We start from the raw sequence: 26030 nt of genomic DNA on the forward strand, positions 1-26030 counted from the left end.
AGAACTTGATATAAATCAAACAAAAAAACATAAATCCAGTCACACACACTGTTCTTATTAAAAATGCAGGCCCCCTTTTTTAAATTCTGAATTCCTCTTGCATGCAATTTGCCCCTTTTCACCTCCGGTGCCCATTTGGATATGCTCTTATTTATTTCCCATAAATCCCTCTTTTTCTTTTCTAGTTTGCTCATTTTTTAATCTGTTAATGTTAGGTAATATATATATATATATATATATATATATATATATATATATACATATATATGTATAAATATATGTGTGTGTATATATATATATATATATATATATATATATATATATATATATATATATATATATATATATGAATAAACAATTATTTATTATTAACATTAATAGTCTTCAATACACTATTACGGCTTTAAGGAAGATGAGTTAAGAATAATCACTAAGTGTATTGTAGAAGATTTACAATCAATATTTTTCTGTATATTTCATAACCATGTTTAATGTTAGAGGTCAAGTCCACCCCAGGAATAGGCTGACTTGAATAAATAGAGAAAAATCAAGCTAGCATTGTGCTGAAAATTTCATCAAAATTGGACGTAAAATAAGAAAGTTATGACATTTTAAATTTTCACTTATTTTTCACAAAACAGTGATATGCACAACAGTTACTAGGTGACTCAGTCGATGATGTCCATCACTCATTGTTTCTTTTGTTTTTATTACTTTGTATTATATAATGTTATATAACATATTCTGTTTTATAGCTTTTACAATAAGGACCAACTTTACTGAACCATATAGTATTAAACAATGCTAATTCAACATGTTCAGGCCGGAGGAATTAATTGTTGTATCACTTATTAACAATGAGGAAAAAATTATAATATTTCATATTTTCATATAAGAAAATACAAAAGAAATAGTGAGTGGATGACGTCATAGTCTCCTCATTTGCATACCAGCCAAGATGGGCACTGTTCTGTGAAATTCAGCGAAACTTTAAAATGTCATAACGTTCTTATTTTACATCCGATTATGACGAAATTTTTAGTAACTGGGCGTTGTGGCGTGCGCCTGTAATCCAAGCTGTGGGGAAGTTACAAACTGATGCAGAGGTTCGAGCCCTGATCACGTCTTTCGGATGATGACGTTAAAGGTCGGACCCAGACGTAAATAATCATATCTGACTGATACACGTCTGACAAAACTCAAATACACACAAATTTTCAGTGTTATGCATGATGGATTTTTTCTTTTTTTATTCAAATCAACTTTTTGTTGGGTGGACAAGTTGTTCCTTTTAAAGCTTTTGTACAGTTTGTGTAATCAATGTGATATAGGCCTAAAATATGATTCCACAACAAAAAAAAACATGACAAAACACTAGTTATTAGGGTGTTTCCCAAAAATATTTGCAATCAATTGCAAATATATGATAACCGATGCTAATTTGACTTTTACCTACTGTTGCATGCAAGAAGCTGACCGTTGCTCAATGTCAATGTACTTGCAAATTTTTACTTACTTGCCAGATATGATTGGTTAAACCAAACCGTTTTGGAATTGCATGTATAGTTCCAGGCAGGAGTAATTTCGCAGGGAGTGCTTGGGAATGACGAGATCACATGGTAAGAATAAACTATAGGCCTAAATTCAGTTATGAAACATGTGATGACAAAGTAGGCCTATACTTCGACCGTACAGGGCTGTGCATGCCGAGATGCTGTGATGACGTCGCGTCGAGTGGATATTGCATAATCATAATTATATGACGTCATAGTAGTAAAAGCCATGAGTGAGTGTCTGAATCTCGAAACGGTAAGATCGAAATAGATTTATGAGGTTACATTTTTTTCCTCTATTCGTGATGATAACGTATCTATCTATAATTTTATGGTTATGTGTTTAGTTTCTATTTTGGTGAATTCAAGAAATTAGGGAAAGGCAAAACGCTACGTTCAAAGAAGGGAAGCGTAGCCAACGTCTAGTAATAGTAGTAGGCCTACTCCTATTCCCACCTATCGAAATCTGTGTTAGTGAACATATATGATATACATGTAGCGCGTTGGATTTTGCCATCGCATCGGAATCCCTTCCCATCGCCTCGGCCCTCACTCGCCCTCCGCACCAATAGACCACCCGCACTTATTCATCGGGTAAGACTTTCTTATGTCCCATCCACTAAAGTGAAAAAAAAGGCAAGAGTTCCATTACTAGAGAGTTGGCAGCCTTCTGTTGCGAGGATTTTTTTTATTTTTCTCCTTTTAGTCCTTTGTCCTTGGCATTAGGGGGTTAACAATGCAAAATCTCCCAACACTAAACAGGGCTCATCAATTTTTGTCTTTCTTTCTTTTATATATATATATATATATTTATATATATAAGAACTGGACCAAAATCAAGATTATTTTGTTTTGGCCTGAAATGCAAAAAAAAACAGTGGCTTACTTTGGTTGTCATGAGACTGAGACTCCCATCCCACTTACCTAGCCAGGAGGCTCCTAGAGAGTAAAAATCATTTACTAACGTATGCTTACCCTCCATGGATGATGGAGCCAGGGATTCCGTCCCATTCATGTGTGTGTACCGCGAAAAAACCTGAAACTTTCACCCCCCGAGATTTCTAATTTTGTTCTAAGAGATCTAGCCGTACATGTAAATCATGTAAATGGGATACAACTTTTGGGATGCAATTTCTGACATTTCTATGCTATCATTTTCATTTTTAAACAAGAATTTATTTTAAAGAATGAGAAAAATATGAAAAGACAGGGAGACTTGCTCGATGTTTACGCCACCATCTTGTTTCTCATTGTTCTTCACCAACGTTTTGGATGCTGCATCCGTAACGTACATTGACAAGTTAGGCCTAGATCTACATGTAATTGTAACATTACAATAACTTGCATGTACCTTTTTGTACAGACACAGTTCTTCTATTTGTATCACATTCCAAGAATGATATCTCACAGAGAGATTGGAGGTGCCTCTTTGGGAATTATAATGCAAAGCAAGGCACTACAATGTTTGCCTTAAAGGGGAAGTACACCCTAAAGAAAAGTTGTTTGAAAAATACAAGAAAAATAATGAGAAATAGGCATACTGGTGAAGGTTTGAGCACTATCCATCAATGACTTTTAAAAAGTTGTTACAATTTAAGTTTTTGGATTTGTGACAAGTGTGCAGCTGTCCCATATGCTACGTAATATGAAATTCATAAACTTTGATATTTTAACGTTTTTTTTTTTTTTTCTTCAGGAGCAGGTGTGAAGTAATTTTTCTGTTGATACATGTACTGAAGGTACAATGAATAACATTCAGTTTTTTGAGAAAATTAGATGTCACTGTTTTTTTTTTTTTTTTACTACATGATATATTGGATGCTGCTCACATATGACATCCCAAATAAAAAAAATTGAAATTCTAATTACTTTTTGAAATCTTTGATGGATTTTCTTTAAATCTTCATCAATAATTTTATCAATTTTTTTACTATGATCTTACACTTCAAGATCTGTCAAGCAAATTTGCATGTCATATGGTGTTTCTGAAATTGTTAGGATTAGGAAATTACTTGACTGACCCAAAACTGCCAGTCTAACACATGCATTTGTTTCCTATCACCTAGATTACTGTAATTCAATATTTTCCAACCTCCCTCATACGTACCTTGTTCCACTTCAACGGATTCAAAACTCTGCTGCTAGATAAGTCTATCTCGTTAGGAAATCTGAGCACATGACTCAATTCTGCATTCTTTTCATTGGCTCCCCATCCATCACTGTATCTCTTTCAAAGTTCTTCTCACCTACAAGATTCTCAATGGCCAATCACCAAAATATCTTACAGATGTCATTTCTTTACAATCTAGTACCCTGTCAAGACCTCTTCATTCATCATCTACATGTACAATGCAGTTAATTCCTGGACCTCAAACCTCTGCAAAGTATGGTGACCGCACTTTTTCTTCAATTGCCCATTCTCTTTGGAATAAGCTACATGTACATGTACCATCCTGCATTTATAATGCCAAGTCTGTGAATCAGTCCAAAACTGTACTCAAAACCTACCTGTTTATTGATTCACAGTTGTGGGTCGGTCAATTGGAGGTGCACACCAGTTTTGATTTTTTTTTATTAGTATACATGGTATACAGTAGTTGCATTAGCTGTCATTTTCCCCTGCCACATTTTTTTTCTTTAATTTCTTTTAATCCCAAGTACAAACCATAAACTGAACACAGTGCGCTTAGAAACACCAGTAGTGAGCGCCTTATAAATGTTATGTATTATTATTATAAACTTGTTGTTGGGGTGAACTTCCCCTTAATTTTCTTATTACGTTATTCAAAATTAAAAGGACGACAGTGTATCTCATTTTGTAGTTTTTGACATGGAGATTAACATGAAATAGTTCAATCCTGAAACTGAATTTAGTTAGTAAAAAAAGATACACCCAACCCGCCCACTTTGTCCACCTAGTGTATCAATTCATAATTTTATGCCCATTGCATACAACTTTTGCCATAAAAAATCTGGCAAACAAAATTATGCCATTGAAAATTACACAATAAAAAAACTCTGGATTTTTTTTTTTTGGCAAAAGTTATATGCAGCAGCCAGGCAGTTATTTTTCGTGCAATTTATGGGATGGAATTGCAGTACTGGTACTTACCAATTCATGTTGTAGCTGCGATTATTTAAGGACTGTGTTTAAGAACATTTTTTTAATTTATTATTTACTTTTATTTTAAGGACATATTTCTGTACTTTTGTGGTTGCATTAAAGCTCGAGGATAGTTTTGGTGAAGGATCATAAAATCCAGTTGTATGGGTCGTGGCTATTGAATAACAAGAACTGATCATAATGCAATATGAGAGTGGCAAAATTTCTACTTGAAAATGTCTAAATTTTAAATAAACTCAGAAAATGAAGTCATTATCCTCGGCTGAATTTCACCGACATCTTACTCAATCTACCTATTCGCAATGTTCAAAAAGGTCACTTTTCACAGCGCCCACTTTCGTCCATGACTGAGCATTTGTTTTTCACGTGACCGATATCTACTTTACTGGAAAACAAAATTCTTCCGCGCATCGTCTGCTATCGCTAAGCTACACAGAGTGCATGCAATGCTTTAGTATCCAAATTTCACCGCGAGTGAGCGCGGGAGCATGCCCGGAGAAACGCCGAGTAGCCACTGTCGTAAAGTTGGTTTGTATTGAGCCAGAGGAATTGGAGGGATATCTGTTGTAGATTTACCTTCGCTATGCTAATGCCATCACTCAGACTTACATATATATATATGTATTTATATACATATATATAGTGTACTTTGATATCCATAAAATAGTATCGTTGAGGTTCCTGAGAATATTTTGTAGAGATTATAAGACGACTACAATTTCTGCAATGGTTGGTCGAACAACCAAAACACAGGACACCGGATGCGATGCACAAATCGCAGCATTGTCTGACGATGTGTACGGCGGGCCGGCCGCTGACATTCACATCACACTCATTCACGCGAACACTTCTGACCGCATGTAATACGTGCTGCTGAAATCTGCATTCTCTTTCTTATCACATGTGACACACAGCCGCCTCTCGACCAAATTACTTTTTCTAGACTCTGTAAGCAGCTCTGCCATCACACATTTTTCTTCAAAGAACAATTTACATGACCGGCGTCGTCATGTGATTGCAATCTCAATAAAATTCAACAAATTTCTCCTTACTTCTATTGTCTTATTGCTGACAGTTCCCCGGGCAGTCCCCCCCCTAAATTTGAGATGGGGGAGGGGACGGTGCTCCCTAAAATTTTTGTTGATAACTTTTTTTTGCTTGTCAATTTTCTTTCATGCGTCCCTCCTAAATTCACGTGGACCCCCCTGAAACGTTTTGTGTCCCCCTAAAATTTAGGTTGATGAACTTTTTTTTTTGCTTGTCAAAAATTTTTGGTGATCCACTCCTAAAACTTAGGTTGACAACCATTTTTTTTTTTTGGGGGGGGGGGCTGTCAAATTTTTTACCTGTGCCCATCCCAAAATTTCAGCTGGACCTCCCCTAAATTGTTTGGCTTCCGCCGCCAAGGTGTATTTCCATCTAAATATGTAAAGCATTTTCAAGAAACAACATTTCAACTAAAGTAAAGAAAAAATGCACATTTTCGAAATGGCAATTATTGGGTCCTTGATCCGTAAACAACAAGAGACATCCTTTTTTATCATTATCTTATAAAGTGCTTTGCAGATTTTCGCCTGTATCTTTTGCTGACAAATCTATATGATCTTGGCCCAGGGCCGGCGCTAAGACTCAAACGTAATATTTTCACCTGCAGCCTACCCCCCCCCCCCGACCAGCAAATCGATACTTTTCTTTTGGGAGGTGGGTGCAAAGTTCCAATGCATATCTAACTGTATCACAATCCTGATCGTAAAGAATTCCATTACGAAAATATGTAAAGGTCACGATGGAGAAATAAGCTTTATGTATTACATATATACTGTACATCTCTTCTATTTTAGCATCTGACGTGGCGTACCTAGGATTTTCCAAGGAGGGGGGGGGGCAATTTGACAAGTAAAAAACAAAAAAAAAACGTCTTCAACTAAAATTAAAGGATTTCGTACAAGAAGAAAATTTGACAAGCAAAAAAAAAGAAAGAAAAAAGGTCTTCAATTTCAAAGGCACGGGCCACATGTGGCTCATCACGGATCAGTTGTGACTCGTCGGGGGGGGGCATGGGTTGTGACTCGTCAGGGGTTGGGTAGTCTGTCCCTCTGTAGGTACGCTAATTAATGTCTGCTAATGTCTCCAAGGTCTCGATCCCCCCAAAGAAAAATAATAATAATAAGATTACACTCGAAATTACCAGGAACTGATCGCTTCTCATCACCGACATGCTGTATAAATAGCACTGACCAAGTTCCCCCATCTATCTCTTACCCCGTTTTTTTTCTCTTTTTTTTTTTGGGGGGGACAGAATCATATGCCATTGTGATACTAAATCAGGTGCACATTACGTTCGGCATGGCTGGGGGGGGGGGGCCGATATAAAACAAGTCGGGAGTCAGTTGATTTTGATCGCGCTTCTTGCGCTAAATAGCCATATAAAATGACCTGAACATGGACATGGAAATTTATTTGACGACCGTTTATACAAGCTATAGGAATTCACGAAGAGCTAGCGTATCGCTGCTAGCACGAAGCGCGAGCTGATATTGTTTGTATTCCCCGGTTGTATTCAAACCTGACAATAGTACATTGGAGGAGGCCTACATGCAAGCTTGCTTTGCAATCATGCCGTAGAATCTGTATAATTAACAATTATGATAAGTAAACAATGCGAGAGCGAAGCGCGAGCTGTGTTTTTTCAAATAACTATTTATATTGACCCCCAAATCGAACGTTTGACATGTAGGTTTGTGATGAAAAGGATATAAAATCCAAGTACAAGTGCGAGCTCTAAGCGCGAGCTTGTTTGTTTTTTTCAGACTGGGGTGGCGAAATTACCGGGAGAGTGGAGCACTTGCCACCCTTTCCACTAAAAAATATATATTTTTTCAAATTGAAATGTGCCTTACAAAATTAATGCCCCGTTTGAAGTAAAACAAAATACATTTTAGGCTAGAAAATGACAAATTCTTGGCCGGCGCTTCGCGCTCGCACCGATTTTTGTTCGTGCAAGAATCATCCTGTTCATGGTTACATTTCGTGATAATTATTGATATTCCGATGTGAAACTGGATAATTTAAGTGCAGGCTATCGCGCTTTTATAAGATTTAGACCTAGAATTTGAACATTCTGAATATACATTTGTTTAATGGAACATTATGGAATACAAGTATACAATATGAACTTGGCAAATCAAAGAATGTGACCACGCAGCGTTAGCTTAAAATGCTGATATGTATAGACCATAAAATTGATATTTTACAGAGCACTTAAATTTGTAAATGATAAAAAATGAAAGCTCGTTGTCCGAGCTAAAATATGTTTTGTATATTGACTTCAAAAGTTGCTCCATATCAGCCTATTGAGCAGGATATTAATCTATTCGAACAGGCAATTCTTGCGCCAAGCGCAAGCAAAACTTTTATATGGTAACATGAAAGATTTGCAAGTCTCCTCACATTATTACATTCACTCGTCTTCCTCCTCTTATTTTCCTCTTCTGTCTTTCTTCTTTTCCCTTTTTGTTTTTCTTTCTCCCTTTTTTTGCTCTGTCAATTTTTTTCAGGGGGGGCACGTGCCCCCCAGGCCCCCTCCCCGTAGCTACACCACTTCGGGTCAGCGGTCCCTTCGCCCCTGGATTCGCCAATGCCCAATTCTGAATTATCCTGCATGTCTTCATTACAGAACATTTTCAGTTTATTTAATCCCATTCAATATCAAGTCTATTAATAATTGTCAATATACATGAACCTCTATGAAGGGGCTAGTTTTAGCGGCTTGTATTTCCGCTCAGAGTTTTAGAAAGATGCAAATTGGTCGCATCCCCTGCCATTATTTTTGACAGCGTAGGAGAACCCCTTTTCTTATCAATCATGGCAATGATTCTGGTGAATTAAGTTACCAAAGAACGATCGGTCAGAATAATTTATGTAATTAATGTTCAGTGATATCGAAGTTGAATGGCCATTTTCAAATTAATGAGCTTGCCTAACAGTTAGGCAAGCTCGTTAATTTAAAATGGCAATTCGTATAGGTTTCTTAGCTTATAGAATAGGAAGGAGAAAACAATATCATTTTGGATATTGAAACAAGGGGTAGAAATAAGTTTTTTACAAAAGAGGGGATGCAGGTGGCAATTTTCGTAGATTTAGCTATATCGTGCGGGACTCTCTGGAGAAGCATGTATACTCAAGAAACTAGCCTTGGTAAAAAAAAAAACCGGGAATAGATAGATAAATAAACAAATAAATAAATGAATGAATGAAAAAAATAAATGTAAGCCTATGTCTTCTATGAGCAACTGTAAAAATATACGGGGTGCGTCTCTGCCTGGATCCGCCAAAGATGATATGCCATGAGTGTCGATCGGTGGGGGGTTGGAGATGGGGAAATATACCCCAAAAGAATTCAGGTGGAGATGGCTTGTAAAATCGCACCCCCCCCCATTATTTTGAGGGCATCGAAAAAACAGTATATCTCCAGAAAAAAAATCGATCTTATAAAAATACATGAAATCAATAAAAAAAAATGTTTACACAGAAATACACAAAAGAAAGAAAAACAAATTTTGTTTTCCAATTCAGTTATTCTTTTTTTCTGAAGTTGACAAGTCTGTTTTGAAATAGTTACACATTTATCTGTAATGATAAGTGAACTTGCCGATATCTTCGGGTAATTTCATGAGCCATGAATAAATGCAAATGTTTAGGCCCTATCTTCATTCGATGGTGCAAAAGTAAAATTGTATTAACAACAAAAGCATTTTATATATGTTATCTGAATTCATAGGCGAATCTATAGGGGGCGAGGGGAACGATTCCCCCGCTCCTATTTGCGGAGCAAAAGAAGAAAACGGGGAAAAGTTAAAGAGAGGAGAAAAGAAAAGGAAAATAAAAGAAGGAAGACGAGTGAATAGATAAGACGATGGGAAGACTTAACAAAAATAAATCTTTTATGCCTCTATTTTCGATCGCGCGAAGCGCTCGTATTGCTTGTTCGATGACCCATATCTTGCTCAATAGGATGATATAGAACTAAAAATATCAAGTACTGAAGTCAATAAACAGAACATATCTCAGCTCGGACATCGAGCTTGAGCTTTCAATATTGCTATATAGTGCTTGAAATAGTGCTTAAATTACCCCTTGTTCAGAACGGAAGAAGAACAAATATTTTCAGCTCACGTTTCGCACTAATTTATTGAGATCGGTTAAATATTAAAATTTTTCAGCCCGCGGTTCGCGCTGGCATTATATATGTAGGAAGGAACCAAATTGCCCAGATTTCATGACTTAGAAAGCATGAATTGAGAGTTCTATTTTTAAGTCAGAATTTCATCTTTTTTCCGCTGCTCGCGCTTCGCGCTCGCATTTATCGTTTAGCTTTATATCCTGTCCTTTTCATGATTACAACAAGTTGTTAGAATTCCATTGTGCCAAAACGTCAACAAATTTCAGATGTATACCTATCCTGTTCATGATGAAAAAAATCAAACGCTCAGTGCTCTTTCTCACTTCATAAAAGATGACGTATGGAATATATAGGCGAGTATAAAGTCAGAGATCTTGTCATTATGAGCTACGTTTCGTTGACAAACCAAAATTACACTTTTATGTTGGTAATTTATTTTGATTATTTTTTCCTCGCTCTTTGCTTGGTCCGTATAAGAGGTTGAGGAGTAGCGATTTTGTAAGTCGTGTAGTTGAACAAAGTAATATTAAAAAAGAAAGTGTTTTTATAATGACCTATATAGTAAAAAGTATTATTTTAACATTATTTAAAATTTTGTTGCAATTTATCGATTGCAACACAACTTTTTGCTATTCTCTCATGAAAGCAGTCAGATGGACAATTCTGATAATATATTTCTCCCTTTTATAATGAGAGGCTGAAATTGCTTTTTATTATGTGAATGGATTGTTTGTAAAAAACAACAACGAATTTATACTGCAATGAAGTCTTGAAGTCATCCTTGTTGACAACGCGATCCAGTTATTCCCTTTCCTTCAGTTCTTTCTTTCTTTATCTATTTATCTATTAATCTCTATTTTCTTTCATTGCATTCTTTCTTCCTTTCTATCTCAATTTCCCCTCGTGCAGTTGTGACTTGAATGGGGCGGTCTTCCCTGCTTTATACAAGGCCCATTCCGTTTTTTTTTTCAATTTACTCGCTCGCGGATTCGCCGCGGCTGCGTGTGCTGGTCTATTTTCAGTTGGTATAATGCCAATTCGTCTAATTATGAACTGGTCTACTGGGGTCTACCATCATCAGTTCGTCCACTCACTGTTTTGTCTAATAACCAGTCAGGTCAAATACCCATCTAAAGTCCATATACCCCCGTATTTAGTCTAATAATTGGACTAAAGTGTGAATTGGTAGAAATGAATAAAAATAAAATGGGTATTAGACCAACTGGTTATGAAATGAATGAAAATAAAATGGGTATGAGGATAGACCAAATTGTTTATGAGACGATTTGGTCACTGTGATAGATGAAAAGACGATCGAAGTGGATTTGGCAACACGAATTGGCACTTTACCGCTGTGCTTTACGGTGGGTACAATTAAAAGAGGCGAGCGTGATCCCCCCCCCGAAAAAAGCCCCGCACAAATTAATGAAATAAGAGAAAAACCCAAAACATGAGGCCTATATGCGGGTCGCTCTTTGTAGAGAATGTAAATTCCTAAACATCATCCCTCATATTTGGAGATTTTTTTTTTTTTAGTAATCTTTTATTCTCTTCTCTCATAAAACACAATTGAACATAGTAAAATATAACGTTCATTACAAAGTTTGATTTGAACTTACAAATATTATGGTTACATTTGACAATTCTTAACAAAAATGAATTTAAACAATGTCATAAATAAATTCTAAATCAATTCAATTTGTTGTGTCTGATGTACATTCTTTTCTCTTACATTTTATATATACATAATACATATGTTAATTGAAGCGAAAAAAAGTACAGCCTAAAATCAAATTATTCACCATTTATCACAAAGAAAACTCTGTAAAGAAACCTGTAAGTTTATTAAAATATGGGATTTATGAGAGAAGAATTACTATTGATAATCGTCGGACCTTCCCGCACATGCATATGCATATAAAAGATCATGCATATAAAAGATAACACTTTTGCGATCCAAAATAAAGTCGTGTCATTTTTCTATCGCCAGTTATGAAACATGTCTATGTCTAATAATTGCATATCGTCATACATGTACATCGAATCCCCGGGACCCACAAAGTTTTTACTCATATAGTTAGTAGCTTGTGCTAATTCTAGGACGTATGTGAAAATCATCCATCAAAATATGGAAAATATACTAAACTCAAATGACACTATATACAGAACTTTATCAAGTTACTTTCCATTTCCACATTTGAAGCTTGGTATTATATAACCTCGATTTAATTATTTCTGCAGAGGACACGTATCGATGCATGTAGTGTAGGAACATAACCGTGCATATAACGCATACATAAAACCCATACTGTGTATATATATATGGCCTTTCCAGTAGACCGATGCATAATGCAAGCATTGAACTCTGCATGACCTCGTCTGGACGAGCAGTATATGACCTTATTACGTAAAGTTCATCTGCTCTCGAATCAACACAATTCCCATGCATAGTACACATATAGAGCTGTTACACATGAAAACAACTTCATGTAGTTTATGATTTCAGACACAATCCACCCAGTGATGGCTTGTTTCTAATTGTTTTAGCGAGTAAACACTCCCGTAAAAACATATCCAAATATAAATTGCCCCCGTCTTTTGGCAATTAGAGATCAGTTATTCAAATACACTCATTGTAGCATATCGTGGTTCCACTGTTTTTTAAATGGGATGATGAGGGTTTGTTTATCGTCGGGGTTTAGTCGTCGATTGGTAATGCATCTAACTTCCAAGGAATAGGAAATCAAGGTGCATTAGCTATAAGACTAAGTTCAGTTAGGTACGTATCGTTCAAGTATTTTCTTTTGTTCTTCTCTGCCGTTTGTTGTCACGTTATGCATCGGAATTATCATCGAATAAATAGTGCGTATACAGAAAGGGCTTAGCAAACCTGAGTGACTATAGACTGGACAACTCCTCTTTTCAGCGGACTACATTTTGCTCCCGCGTACGTAGCTCAAGCGGTGGTGCGTGTATACTGCAGAGCGCTAGCCATGCTAGCTGGAGGCCGAGGCAGTGCATGCAAAATAATGCATGGATTTCGGTGATAGAGGGAGGCAGCTCGCAACCAGCTTGCGGGAGATCGCGCGTCAGCTTGATAATTCTGGGATACCCGACAGGGTTAAATTACAAGGGAAATTGCAAAATTAACTATGTAAAACACCATTTCATTTCATGTCATCCACATCATGACTGTTTTAGGGCATAAGCATTCATATCATATAGAAATTAATTAGAATGGTGACAAGCAGATTTTGAGGATTTACCAAAACTATCCACCCTCTTTAAGAAAGAGCAATGTATGAGAACTGCACATTTTTTATCCTTCCTCGCAATTTGATTGATTATTCAGGGTAATAAAAATTTACAGTTAGATTTCACTTCTCATTTTTATTCCTTTTACTTTCTTTATTTATTTGTCAACAGACATTTGAAGAATCAGAGTGGAACCCACCTTTGTAAAAAAATGGGCAAGAAGCGATTTTTACTGTTATACGGATCAGAGACTGGCCAGTCCCAAGCTATAGCTGAAGAGATTAATGAGTTGTCTTCCAAACATGATTTGCACTCTGAAATTCATTGCCTGAGTCTCACAGAAAAGAAGGTACATTGCATGGCCATTCTTGTAAATCACATGCACATAAAGGCTGATCTATTCTTTTTGAAGTAAAAAAAAATAGGTGCATTTGTTTAGTGAGCTATTAAAGATTGACAAAGGCCTATAAACAATTTAAAAATTCAAGTGTATATATGTTTTTATTTGTAAGCATCAGAAGTTTGGGTTTAACTACAGAATACCTTGATATTTTTTCAAAGCACTTATTTCAGCATGCCCAGTTTATTTCATCAGTACAAGTGGAGACTATTATGCAGTTGTCTTTATCTCTGATATTTGTTTACTGTAATTACTGTATCATTTGCTTTGCTTTGTAAATATTTGAAAAGTTTTCATATTTTGACTGCAAGATATGCGAAAGACAAGACTGATATATGATGCAATGCGTAGTGTACGTGAAATTCATGTTTACACATAAGATTCTTTAGTCATCCAATGATGTACATATTATAGCTGCAATAATCAGATAATTCAGATTATTATCATTTCTTTTTCAACACAGTTCAGTCTTTCTAAAGAGACATGTATGGTTATGGTTGTCTCTACTACTGGTGAAGGAGAATGTCCAGAGACAGCTATGAAGTTCTGGAGACGCCTCCGAAAAACCACTCTTCCTCCAGACCATCTAGCTAATCTCAACTATGCCCTATTAGGTAAATACCATCACTAACACATTGAAGTTCTTTGTTTTATTGTTATTCATGTATCTACGCTCTAGGGGTATATATATATCCCTAGAAACTTTATGAAATGAGATTAAATTGTTCCAATGAAAAATCTTGAAATCTCGTAAGGAAATTCTCCTGGCTTGGAGCCCACCCTTAAACTCTCTCTTTCTCACACACGCACTCCGAGAGGGGGAGGGGTCAATTTGTTTCTGAAGTCATGACCTTTCTTGATAATGGGAATGCACACACCTGGCTTCTTCTTCTTTGTCTCCCAAAAAATTTCATTGGCCGTCGAAAGTCCAATCACATATCAGCTCAAGTGAGTTACTTGTGTGTGTATACTTTTTGTTTTAAGCATGCAGACAACATACATTGTGTATCTTTTTCGGAGCTCTTTCAGGTTTGTGTTTAAGTATGAATATGAATTAATCGTTGTTTATTTTTGACAAATTACCTTGATAACGTCATTTTTGTCTCACCTGCGAAGCAGAGTGAGACTATAGGCGCCGCTTTTCCGACGGCGGCGGCGTCAACATCAAATCTTAACCTGGGGTTAAGTTTTTGAAATGACATCATAACTTAGAAAGTATATGGACCTAGTTAATAAAACTTGGCCATAAGGTTAATCAAGTATTACTGAACATCCTATTAGAGTTTCATGTCACATGACCAAGGTCAAAGGTCATTTAGGGTCAATGAACTTAGACCATGTTGGGGATATCTGTTGAATTCCCATCATAACTTTGAAAGTTTATGGATCTGATTCATGAAACTTGGACTTAATAGTAATCAAGCATCACTGAACATTTTGTGCAAGTTTCAGGTCTCATGATTAAGGTCAAAGGTCATTTAGGGTCAATGAACTTTGGCCGAATTGGGGGTATCTGTTGAATTACCATCATAACTTTGAAAGTTTATTGGTCTAGTTCATTAAACTTGGACATTAGAGTAATCAAGTATCACTGAACATCTTGTGTGCGTTTCAGGTCACATGACCATGGTCAAAGGTCAATGAACTTTGGCCGAATTGGGTGAATCTGTTGAATTACCATCATAACTTTAAAGGTTATGGATCTGATTCATGAAACTTGTACATAAGAGTAATCAAGTATCACTGAACATCCTGTGCGAGTTTCAGGTCACATGATCAAGGTCAAAGGTCATGTAAGGTCAATGAACTTTGGCCATGTTGGGGTCTTTTGTTGAATCATATCTCTGTAAGTTTATTGGTCTAGTTCATAAAGAGTGGACATAAGAGTAACCATGTATCACTGAACATCTTGTGCGAGTTAGAGTAGTATTCAAAGTCAGCACTGCTGCTATATTGAACCGCGTGATGCAGGTGAGACGGCCAGAGGCATTCCACTTGTTAAACCTGTATTAAGTATTTAAAAACAACTATTATCATTGTTATCTTGTTATTTTGTTACTATTACTTGAGTATTCGAGTTATACCGAGTGTCTAATCGGGATCTACCAAACATTCCAACATCGTAAATTTTATTATTTGAATAGCGATCGGCAGCATTTGAACCATTTGATCAATCAATGTTTACTCCTAGGCCTAATATATAAAGGTGTGTATATGTATTGTTTCAAGCATATTTATTATTAACTTCTTCATGAGATAAACCTGTAAACCAGGAATATTTCATTAAAAATGTGGTAGTAAATTAAATAAATTTTGTGAAATAAAATAATTATTTTGTGGTTTTACTTAAAATTTTTATCAGCTAGGAAGTATTGTCATGTGTTGATGATATTTCAGAAAAAAATTGAAGTTAATTAGATGCATTGATATTCTTAGAAAAAAATAGGATGCCTGCTATTTTCTAAACCAAATATATCCAACTTACCTTTACTATGAAAAGCAAACCTTTTGATAGTTCTCACTTTCGGTATTCATGTCTTCTGATTTATTTGGCAGTAAGTGGGTAAAAATATTTAATATGAAAGGGTGAGGGCATTTATTTGTTTTTTTTTATGAGAAGAGAAGACATAAGATTTGAGATATCAAATAATGAAATAAATTATAAAATCATTATCATATATTGTTGCTTTGTTCTCCTTTTATTAAGCACTTGGGGACTCCAACTACAGTAACTTTTGCAGAAATGGGAAGAATTTTGATGAAAGATTTCAGCAGCTTGGCGCCAAGCATTTTTATCCTACAGGATATGCAGATGACGCGACAGGGTTTGTTTTTTAATTATTTCTATGAAGAATATGAGTTGATGTTCATTTCCATTTGTGCTGTAGTGAGTAGTTTTGTGTTTCACTAAGAAGTTTTCAGCTTTGATTTTTAATGGACTACCTAGGTATTTACTTAAGTATGCCAACTTTATGCCAAATCTCTTGTACCTAATGCTTTGTAAAAATTTTTTTTTTTATTCTTTACTCATTTAGATATTCCTTACAGTTGTAACTGGGCATTGAAAATTATTGAAATGAATAATTATTTATTCATGTAAAGGTACCATCAATAAGAGCAACTTTGGATATAATTGTGTACTCCATGAAGCAATCTTGTCTTACATTTTTTCTATGATTACTGATTCAAATTGATAATATTGGTTGTGTGTCTAACCAGATTTTAATTATTGTTTTAATTTTAATGATTAATTTCATGATGCAAAATTGAAGGAATACAAATGGTCTTGTTTGGACTTCTTTATGAAATTGTTGAAAATATGTTCAAATATATTGATACTTCCTTGATACCTCTTGTGTCAAGAAGGAACTGCTGAATTGTTTGATCAATGTTCATAAATCTCTTTATTTACATAGTCCTCAGGTGAGGACTTGAGGTTTGTATTCTTCTGGCTTCATGTAAAAACTAATTTTTCTGGCATCCAAATTTAATTAAATAAATGAATATGATTTCAGTATTAAATATCACTATTTTAATCTGTATGTGTGAATTATTTTTTGACTGTGTCATACAGGTTGGAGGTTGTAGTGGAACCATGGATAGAAGGACTTTGGAAAGCACTACACAAGGTGATAGATAACCAAGAGAATTCAGACTTGAGTGGAAATGTCCTTGCTGAAGTGAATGGGGAGGTCAATACAGACAATATGAAAGAAAATGCTGAAAATAATGCAAATGAAACTCAAAATGGTGTCCTTCAGATCACTGAGAAAGACCAAGCAAAAGTCCAGGCTAATGAACAATCTTCTACAGGCAATAACACAAGTGAAATGTCAGGCAAGCATGTGAATGACTCTGATTTACCAGCTGGCCCTGAAAATTCAAACAATACATTGCAGAAACCTACCTCACAGTCGAGCAAGACTGATCAATTGATTGCGGAGGGGGAGACAACAGATCGGACAAGGGAAGGACCCATGGTGGCTTCACTAACCCACTCGATTCCTCCTCTTAGTGAAAGTGGACTGACGATGCCAGTCTTGCCTCCCCCATTCCTCAAATTGGAATATGCCCATAATGAAACAATAGTGAGTATTATGTAAATCATAACACTTGTATAATCATGTTTTAAATCCTTGAGTGATAGTTTAATGTTGTGTTTGTGACAAAGCGTCTGAAGATCAATGGAAATGGTCCTACTTTATATTAAAAGAATAGTGAGGTTAATATTGGAATTATAGGTCATTATCATCTTTGACATTGTTTTGTCATATTCTGAATGTATAATCATGTTTTAAATCCTTGAGTGATAGTTTAATGTTGTGTTTGTGACAAAGCGTCTGAAGATCAATGGAAATGGTCCTACTTTATATTAAAAGAATAGTGAGGTTAATATTGGAATTATAGGTCATTATCATCTTTGACATTGTTTTGTCATATTCTGAATGGTACAAATGAAGATTTAAAGCAAGCATATCATTTTTTTGCTAACTACATTTTGTATATTATTTTTCTTTACATGTACATGAATATCACTTTATGGCCTTTTTCAGAGGTGTAATATGTATACTGAAATTTGTGGTGGTCTGTTAATGAATTCTACCAGTGTACATAGACATTTCTGTACATGATCATCATGAACATCACTATTACCAGTATTTTAAGAAACAAATTTGCTGGAAATGTTTTAGAATAATTTCTGTACAACAGCCAATCATATTTTTGAATCATAAATCATTTTAGGAAATGGATGTAGATTGTACAATATTTTCAGCCAGTAAATTGATATGTGCAAATATCAACAAAAAGTAAGAAAATTATTTGACTGTTGAATAACATATCATTAACTCTGACTTGTACTTTGAAGGACCTTGAATCTTTGCCAATACAAGGAGGAGCAGCTCTTCCATCAGCTCAATCTGGTGTCATCCAAGCAACCATTGTCAAGGCAACCCAGTTGACCAGGGATGATGCAGTCAAGAGGGCTTTAGACATAGAACTTGAGGTTTCTGTAAGTGGGCATGTGCTATACCACCTTTGAATTTTATCTTAATATCTTTAGTGTCATTGGTTGTGATTATCTTAAAGAAGGAACTTAAGATGTGCAACACAACGCCTGTGACATACATCTGTCTCGCACAGATCCATTAGAGCATCCCTTGCTTAAAGTAAGCATGTTAAGAGGTTGGGTTGCAAAACAAACCAATGCTGAAAAAGAAAGATCAAGTATGTGTTATTATCCCCAATAAGTGCAATTGTTCGTGTTGATGAATGAAATATGTCCTGGCATCAAGTGTTCCTTGGTATATTTTTATTATAGATAATGGGTTATTGTTTAAATTGTCATTGGATTTGACTTGAATATGGGGTTATTGTAAATTATAAGGTTTGGGTAGTTGATAAGTATTAGATGTTGACCGATGTTAGTAAAGAATTTTTGCTATGTGCAATACACATCTGTCATTCAGTTGGTGTGAGAGAAAAGAATTCACAAATTGGGAATTTCAGCAAACAGGATTCCTAATTGTGTCTGTACATATGTAAGTTACGAGTGCTTGTTTAATGGACAAAAAATAGTATAAAATATGCCTCTATTTTTTTCCATCTTTTAGGAAAATTCATTGAACTTCCAGCCAGGAGATTCCTTCGGTATAATCTGTCCAAATGGTGATCAGGAGGTTACAGAGCTCTTACATTATCTTAGGCTAACAGAGATGTCAGATGTGCCTTTCAGGATATCAGTACTAGAAGGTACAAAGAAGAAGAAAGCTTCTATTGCTGACTTCATTCCTCCGTTCAGCACCCTACGACATGTATTCACCACCTGCTGTGACATAAGGGCGCTACCAAAAAAGGTTTGTTTTCTTGATGTTATTTGTTCAAGACTCTTTTGTAAAGTTACACTTTGTAATTTAAAATGATTTCTACTAAATTGGCAGTTTTAGTACTATCACAATATCAGTGGGAACATGCAACCTGCTATTTGTCAAGTTTGTCTTAGACTGGCAAGAAAACCAATAAAAGCAAATGACGGCAAGTCCAGTTTACCGGTATACATGTGTAATGAAATTAACAGAATAGAACCAATGGTCTTATTTGGCTACCCACACTAAAAACCAAGGTCTGGCTCAGTACACCTTTAGTGAAGTTGCAGATGTTTGCTAAGTTTACTGTAGTTTTATCTTGTTATCAGTCTAGCTTTGCTTTTTATCGCCATTATCAGGACTTATATCACCAACTTTTCCCTCTCCAGGCATTCCTACGTACTCTGCTAGAACACACCAGTAACCCTAAGGAGAAGAGACGTCTCCAGGAGCTGTGTAGCAAACAGGGTCAAGGGGACTATGCAACTTTCTTACGTGCTCCAAGTCTCTCATTAATGGACATCCTTATTGCCTTCCCATCATGCAATCCTCCCATCGAGCGTATCCTGGAACACATGACCAGACTTCAGCCAAGGCCTTATTCAATATCAAGGTATTGTGTGATGATAAGTGTGATTAGTTTGTCAGGACTGACATGTTCAGAAATTTCAGACAATATAGGCCTGGATATCTTTATACATGAGTTTATTAGCATTGTTTCCTTTATGTATGCGAATTATGGAAAGATTCAATGTCACAGATAGATAGGATAGAAATTAGGTGTAGTCATCCCTTGCTATTATGATCCAAAATAATTGGCCTTGTCAAATATTTTTCCTGTTAAAAAAGTAGTAACATTAAACTTCCCAGCCATTTCTGTCAACTTAATTTTAAACTTGATTATCTCTTAAATGCTGAAAAAAAGGTGTCTGGATGGAAGTTTGCTGAGAAGTGCCATTTTAACAGTACCCCTTTAAAATTTGGTTGGAACAATTTTAGATACAAATGTTTGGGTAAAGTCCCTCAACATACATAGCATATGATACTGCACATCTCACAGACAGACAAATGCGTGCACACTAACATGCTGAATTGATCAGGCTCTGATAACTATGTTTAATTTGTAAGTCCTAACATCTCTGTCCTTTAAGTGATTTTTCTATTTCATCTGGAATCCAAGTAACAAGAAGAGAAATATATAGTTACAACCTTTTCAAGTAGATAATTTGTTGCTTTTTATCTTTCAAATTTCCAATAATTTGCTATCTGTACAAAATGATTGTAAGTTGACCTTTAGCCAATTAAATTCATGCTTCTTTTTGAAATAGCATCAGACGATTAATAATAAAAGTATATTTTCGTGTATATTCAGCTCACCACTGACAAGTCCGACCAGCTTCCATTTTGTTTTCAATGTCATTGACATACCTGAGGGAAATGGGCGGAGCCAAGCCAGGCAGGGGGTGTGTACTGGATGGTTGAGTCACCTAGCAACAAGGATACAGGGTCAATCATCTCCAAAAATTATCATACAGAACTTAGAAGAGAAAGTTGAAAAGCTTACATTGAAGGATGAAGCACCCAGCAAGGTAAATGGATTATATTATTCTATGATGATATCTGAAATTATTGATTCAAGGTTGGCATTGATTGGTTCTTTCTATAATTGGAATATTCCTTTTATTGTAATGCAGGGGTAACTGCCGCGAGCATATTTTGATATTTGAAGGCTCCCCCTTACATTGACTTTGATTGTATGGAAATAGCTATTCATATAAATATTCAAATGTCACTATAATATTGGAGTGTTACTGAGGTTTAAAATTATATTACAGTATTCTTAGTTCAGCTTGTCATTATCTCACATTTATATAGTCACCTTTTTAATGATTTAGGGCTAAAATGGAAGGAAATATGATTCAGCATTTGTTCACCACTATATTTTCATTTTGAAAAATCTCTCAAATCTCGGGATGATAACCTAATTTGAAATGATATTGCATTATTCTATCTTTGTTTTGTCATCATGTCAGGTTCAGATACCCATCTACTACAGGACTAATCAACATTTCCATCTGCCTTCTGACACCTCCACACCCCTCATCTTGATTGGTCCTGGTACGGGCGTGGCTCCGTTTGTAGGTTTCCTTGAGCATCGGAGTCACATGATGAAGGAAGCAGTAGAAGGGAGCATGACGTTTGGTCCTGTCTGGTTGTTCTTTGGTTGCAGGCATAAAGACCGGGATTACATTTACAGGTGTGTGAAAGGATATAAATCTGTTCTGTTTCTTGTTGCATTAGGCTAGGCATGACATCAGCCAGGCCACTTGTTACCCAGGAGAGAAACGGAGGCCCAGGGAATTTTTCACTTGTCTTGGATCAGTTATGCTCTCGCTTTGGGGAATCAAATTCCTGTTGATTATTGGCTTACTTTAAATGTAAAGATGTATTTTCCTATGCAAAAACATTAATATTGATCAGATCTTTGATCAATAAAAGTATGATAAAATTGATCATTCTCTTTCAATGACCAATAGGGAGAAGCTTGAAGAATTCCAGGAGACTGGTGTCCTGTCCCGTCTCTGTGTATCATTCTCCAGAGATGATCCTGTTCACGATGAGAGTGAAAAACAGATACCACGCTATGTCCAGGACAGCATGAGAATGTACAAGGAAGAGTTGACAGAGTTGCTTCTAGATAAAGGAGCCTATGTGTATGTGTGTGGGTAAGTAGATGATTTACATAAAATAAGAACCTTCCATGCTTTAGATGCACCTTTGACCATTCATTAGAGCAAAAACTGTACAGTTCGACCTCTCTTATCCGGACATGTTGGGATCAGCACCGATCCGGATAAGGGATTTATCCGGATCTGGGAGACCCAATATTAAATACATGCAGCAGCTGCCTCGATCCCCAATGGCACGCACGCTGTAGCTATACATTGTCTATTGTGGTGGGCGTACACACAGTATTCACTGCAGTGTGAATGCACATAATAGGCGGTATTTTTACAGAAATGAAATCGATCGAAGGCCAAAACTGTTGGATAATTTACCTGCTCAAATGATAGAGGTATACATCGAGCATGCCTCGAAAGAAAGAGAGTGACTTGCTGAAACTAAGTTTCATAATTAGATCATCGCAGCAGGTATCATGGTTCGCAATGTCAGCCATTGTTACACTGACTGTAGGCTCAAACATGATAGATGGCGCTGTCCATTTTAGGGTCTAGCGTTAGATAGCTAGCGAGACATACCGGTATGTGTTGTTTTCCTCGGGAAATAAAAAGAGAATGTGATGAAATGTTTGCGCTGCGCCCTGATTTACAGGAAAATTATCCTGCCTATGTTCTTTCAGTGACTTGGGTGAGATATTTTCATGAAAAATAATGTTATTGTAGGTAGACTATATTTCAAAATATATGTAATCAAAGTGAGTTTGTGCATAGGATTGACAACATATTTATTTCCACTCTTTATTAGGGATGCAAAAAATATGGCCAAGAACGTGTTGGAGACTTGGAAGGAGATTCTCAAAGAAAAGACTGGACAAGGAGACTATGACATGCTACAGCTCATTGCCAAGTTAAGAGAAGAGAAGAGGTACCTTGAGGATGTATGGACGTGAACTACATGTATAAGAATATGTTTTATTTTATGGTTTTTTTTTTGTGGAGAGGAATTAGGACTTATTCATTCATTGATTGTATTCCATCCATCAGAATAATATTCTCAAGGTAAATGTACATTACATTTGTGATGTACATGGTATATGCTGTATTTCATACTAGTAATTTACTATAGCTATGCTATTATTATATGTTTATATCACACATTATAAACATTAACTATATTAAGAAAGCCATGTTTTGTCTTGAAAATAGTTTTTCAAACTTGACAAACTTTAAGCCTCATCAGAGAAAAAAAAGGGGCAGGTTTAATTACAAGATAATTATCCATGATGCTATCCCAAATGCAGCTCTTCTCTCCCTTTTAATTAAAGGCTTATGCATTTCTTTCAACATCAAATCATGGTTTTAAATCAATAGGCCCTTATTCTGAACTCTGGTTTCAATGAAAAAATGTAAAATTCATGCCTAAATTATGATTAGCCAAAAGCTTAAAACAATTATATTCCACCTTATTGTCCTTTTTCTTATGTTTTGATAATGAAGAAAAGATTGAGGGCCAAGTATACTGATGAATTGAGCATCGACTGTTTACAACTTATTCCACATCTGGCTACCCTTACCTAAAATCCTAGATTTTGACCACTGTCTTTGTTTAAATTAAAGTCTCATTTACTAACCGTTACTTAGAATGATTTCATTTATTTTCATTGAATTAGGATTAAAAATGCCCCCCTCTGAGCATATCAAAACATGATTATACAAGGATTACCATCACACAATTTTGTTTAAAATCACAGAGATTAAATCATGTTATAATGTTGAATAGGTATGCAATATATATTTCAGTTCTTGCTGTAGCTGAGGCGTAAATTTTGACTGCACCAGTCAAGAGTCCATCTACCGGTGATTAATCCTCAACCTGATTTTCACATGCATGGCCTGAAATGGCTGACGGGGAGTTGGCAGGAAGAAAAGAGTTATACTGTAAGGGACTGGATGGTATTAGGTGAATAATTATGGTGATACTAACTTATTTCAAGTATAATTTCCTTCCTTTCTCCGCAGTTATCCTATGAGTAGGTAAAATCAGCTGGTTATAATGGTAAAGTTTTTTTTTTTTTTTTAATGCATAATAAACACATTGTAACACTTGTTATGATAGAAAGGAATTGGTTTATTTATTTCATATAATTATCTGTTTGTTATTCGCAGAACTTACAAAGGTGCTATTATTTTCTTTCTCTTTGAAAAAGAATACTTTGTGAAGGCTGTTTGGTCATGATTTTATATCATGCCAGAGTAATTGAGATTAAAATGTTGTTTCCATTTTACGAATTCTTTATCATTTATTATTGTGCTTGTCATTATTTTTCTTTCTTACCTAATTTACAATGAAATGCCTCTTATGGTTCCACCACGGCATCATTTTAATTATGGTTTTGACTGGTTGTCATTCAGTGACTGATACCAAACTGACACAGCTTTTTCGGCCAATCAAGAACAATTATTTCACTGTAATTTTCAGTGAATGACAACATGTCAGTAACATCTTGCATAAAATGGTGCTCAGGTAATTAGGTGTGAGGGATCTGAATTGATCACTAGACCTATCTACAATATCATGCAAATTTAAGTGTATCATCATTTCCACAGATTCCACTTATGGTGTAGGATTACAATCAAGTAAAGGCATTATAAATTCAAATTAATGATATTTTCAAGGAAAATTCAAAGGTAATAAATACTTTACATTCGTGACCTGCCACCCCAAATCTAACAATAAGTCAACCAAAATGAATATTGGGATTATTCACTTCCTAAGATTTTAAATGATATACTGGTATAATGTATTAAAATTGACCAACAATAGCCATTACAATTACTTGATTAAATGCAGAGGAAATTCAGCAAGAGCTTAAAAAATAAGGAGAAAACAAGGTTTGAAGTTTGGGTTCACTCAAGCAGAGGCGTCGATCCTTGGGGGGGCAGGGGGGCGATCATATCATTTTGCCCCCGAAAAAACAAGATTGTAATGTTCAGCAAGCGAGATTGAGATACACAACTCATTCTTTATTTAAAATCATGCTCAATATGTCCGCTTATCAGACTGGAATATAAAAATTTTCAACTCGCTCTTCGCGCTCGCGTCATTTCTGTAGCAAAAACCCATATTTTTCATGATTAAATAGGTGAATGTAAATGTCCTGTTTTCAGTTCTAGCCTCAAAAGAACTCCTGCTTCGATTTGCAGTAATCTTTTTTGGATATATATCTTGTTCTTTATAAAAAAAATGTCCATTAAACTGTCATTGTTTCAGATCTAAATATCAAAATTTTCAGCTTCGCGCTCGTTCTATTCTTTTAGATACCAATCTTAATAATTGGTAGAAAAAAATGCTTAGAATATCAAGCTTTCAGGTCACATTATAAAGAAATTTTAGCTCACTCTTGGCACTCGTACTATATGTGTAGTGAGATAGATATCCTCCTCATGAGTTACTATAAACAGGCACTCTTTTCCTGTCAGTATAATAAAAAAAATCAGCTCGCGCTTCGCGCTCACATTAATTTGTTGGTGAGCTGCATGTCTGTGTCTCATGAGTCATATATATATATATATATATATATATATATGTGTGTGGGTGTGTGTGTGGGGTGGGTGTGTGTGTGTGGGTGTTTTGTAAGATCGACCGCCTTTGGAACGTTAATGATTCCCCCCCCATCTCAACAAGTGGAATGCCTCTGGCCGTCTCACCTGCATCATGCAGTTCAATATAGCAGCAGTGTTGACTTTGAAAACTACTCTAACTCGCACAAGATGTTCAGTGATACATGGTTACTCTTATGTCCACTTTTTATGAACTAGACCAATAAACTTACAGAGATATGATGGTTATTCAACAAATACCCCCAATTCGGCCAGAGTTCATTGACCCTAATTGACCTTTGACCTTGATCATGAGACCTGAATCTTGCACAAAATGTTCAGTGATGCTTGATTGCTATTATGTCCAAGTT

At 35.7% G+C, this 26030-nt stretch overlaps 1 protein-coding gene across 2 annotated transcripts; it reads left to right on the forward strand.

The window, feature by feature from the left end:
• Positions 1-1392: 1392 nt before the first annotated feature.
• On the forward strand, positions 1393-24342 carry LOC121410757 (methionine synthase reductase-like). Of its 2 annotated transcripts, none has more exons than XM_041603042.1 (12): positions 1393-1809; positions 13286-13463; positions 13978-14128; positions 16222-16339; positions 17089-17602; positions 18382-18525; positions 19127-19369; positions 19768-19991; positions 20751-20967; positions 21412-21635; positions 21916-22104; positions 22865-24342. In XM_041603042.1, exons 2-12 carry the CDS (start codon positions 13326-13328, stop codon positions 23007-23009), a joined length of 2307 nt encoding a protein of 768 aa, XP_041458976.1. In that variant the 5' UTR covers positions 1393-1809; positions 13286-13325; the 3' UTR covers positions 23010-24342. The 2 variants fall into 2 exon arrangements, with proteins under 2 accessions (XP_041458976.1, XP_041458975.1); XM_041603041.1 differs by lacking the exon at positions 1393-1809 and adding an exon at positions 3863-3937.
• The last annotated feature ends 1688 nt before the right edge of the window (positions 24343-26030 follow it).

This window comes from Lytechinus variegatus, chromosome 3, assembly GCF_018143015.1.
Source record: "Lytechinus variegatus isolate NC3 chromosome 3, Lvar_3.0, whole genome shotgun sequence".
Taxonomy (NCBI): domain Eukaryota; kingdom Metazoa; phylum Echinodermata; class Echinoidea; order Temnopleuroida; family Toxopneustidae; genus Lytechinus; species Lytechinus variegatus.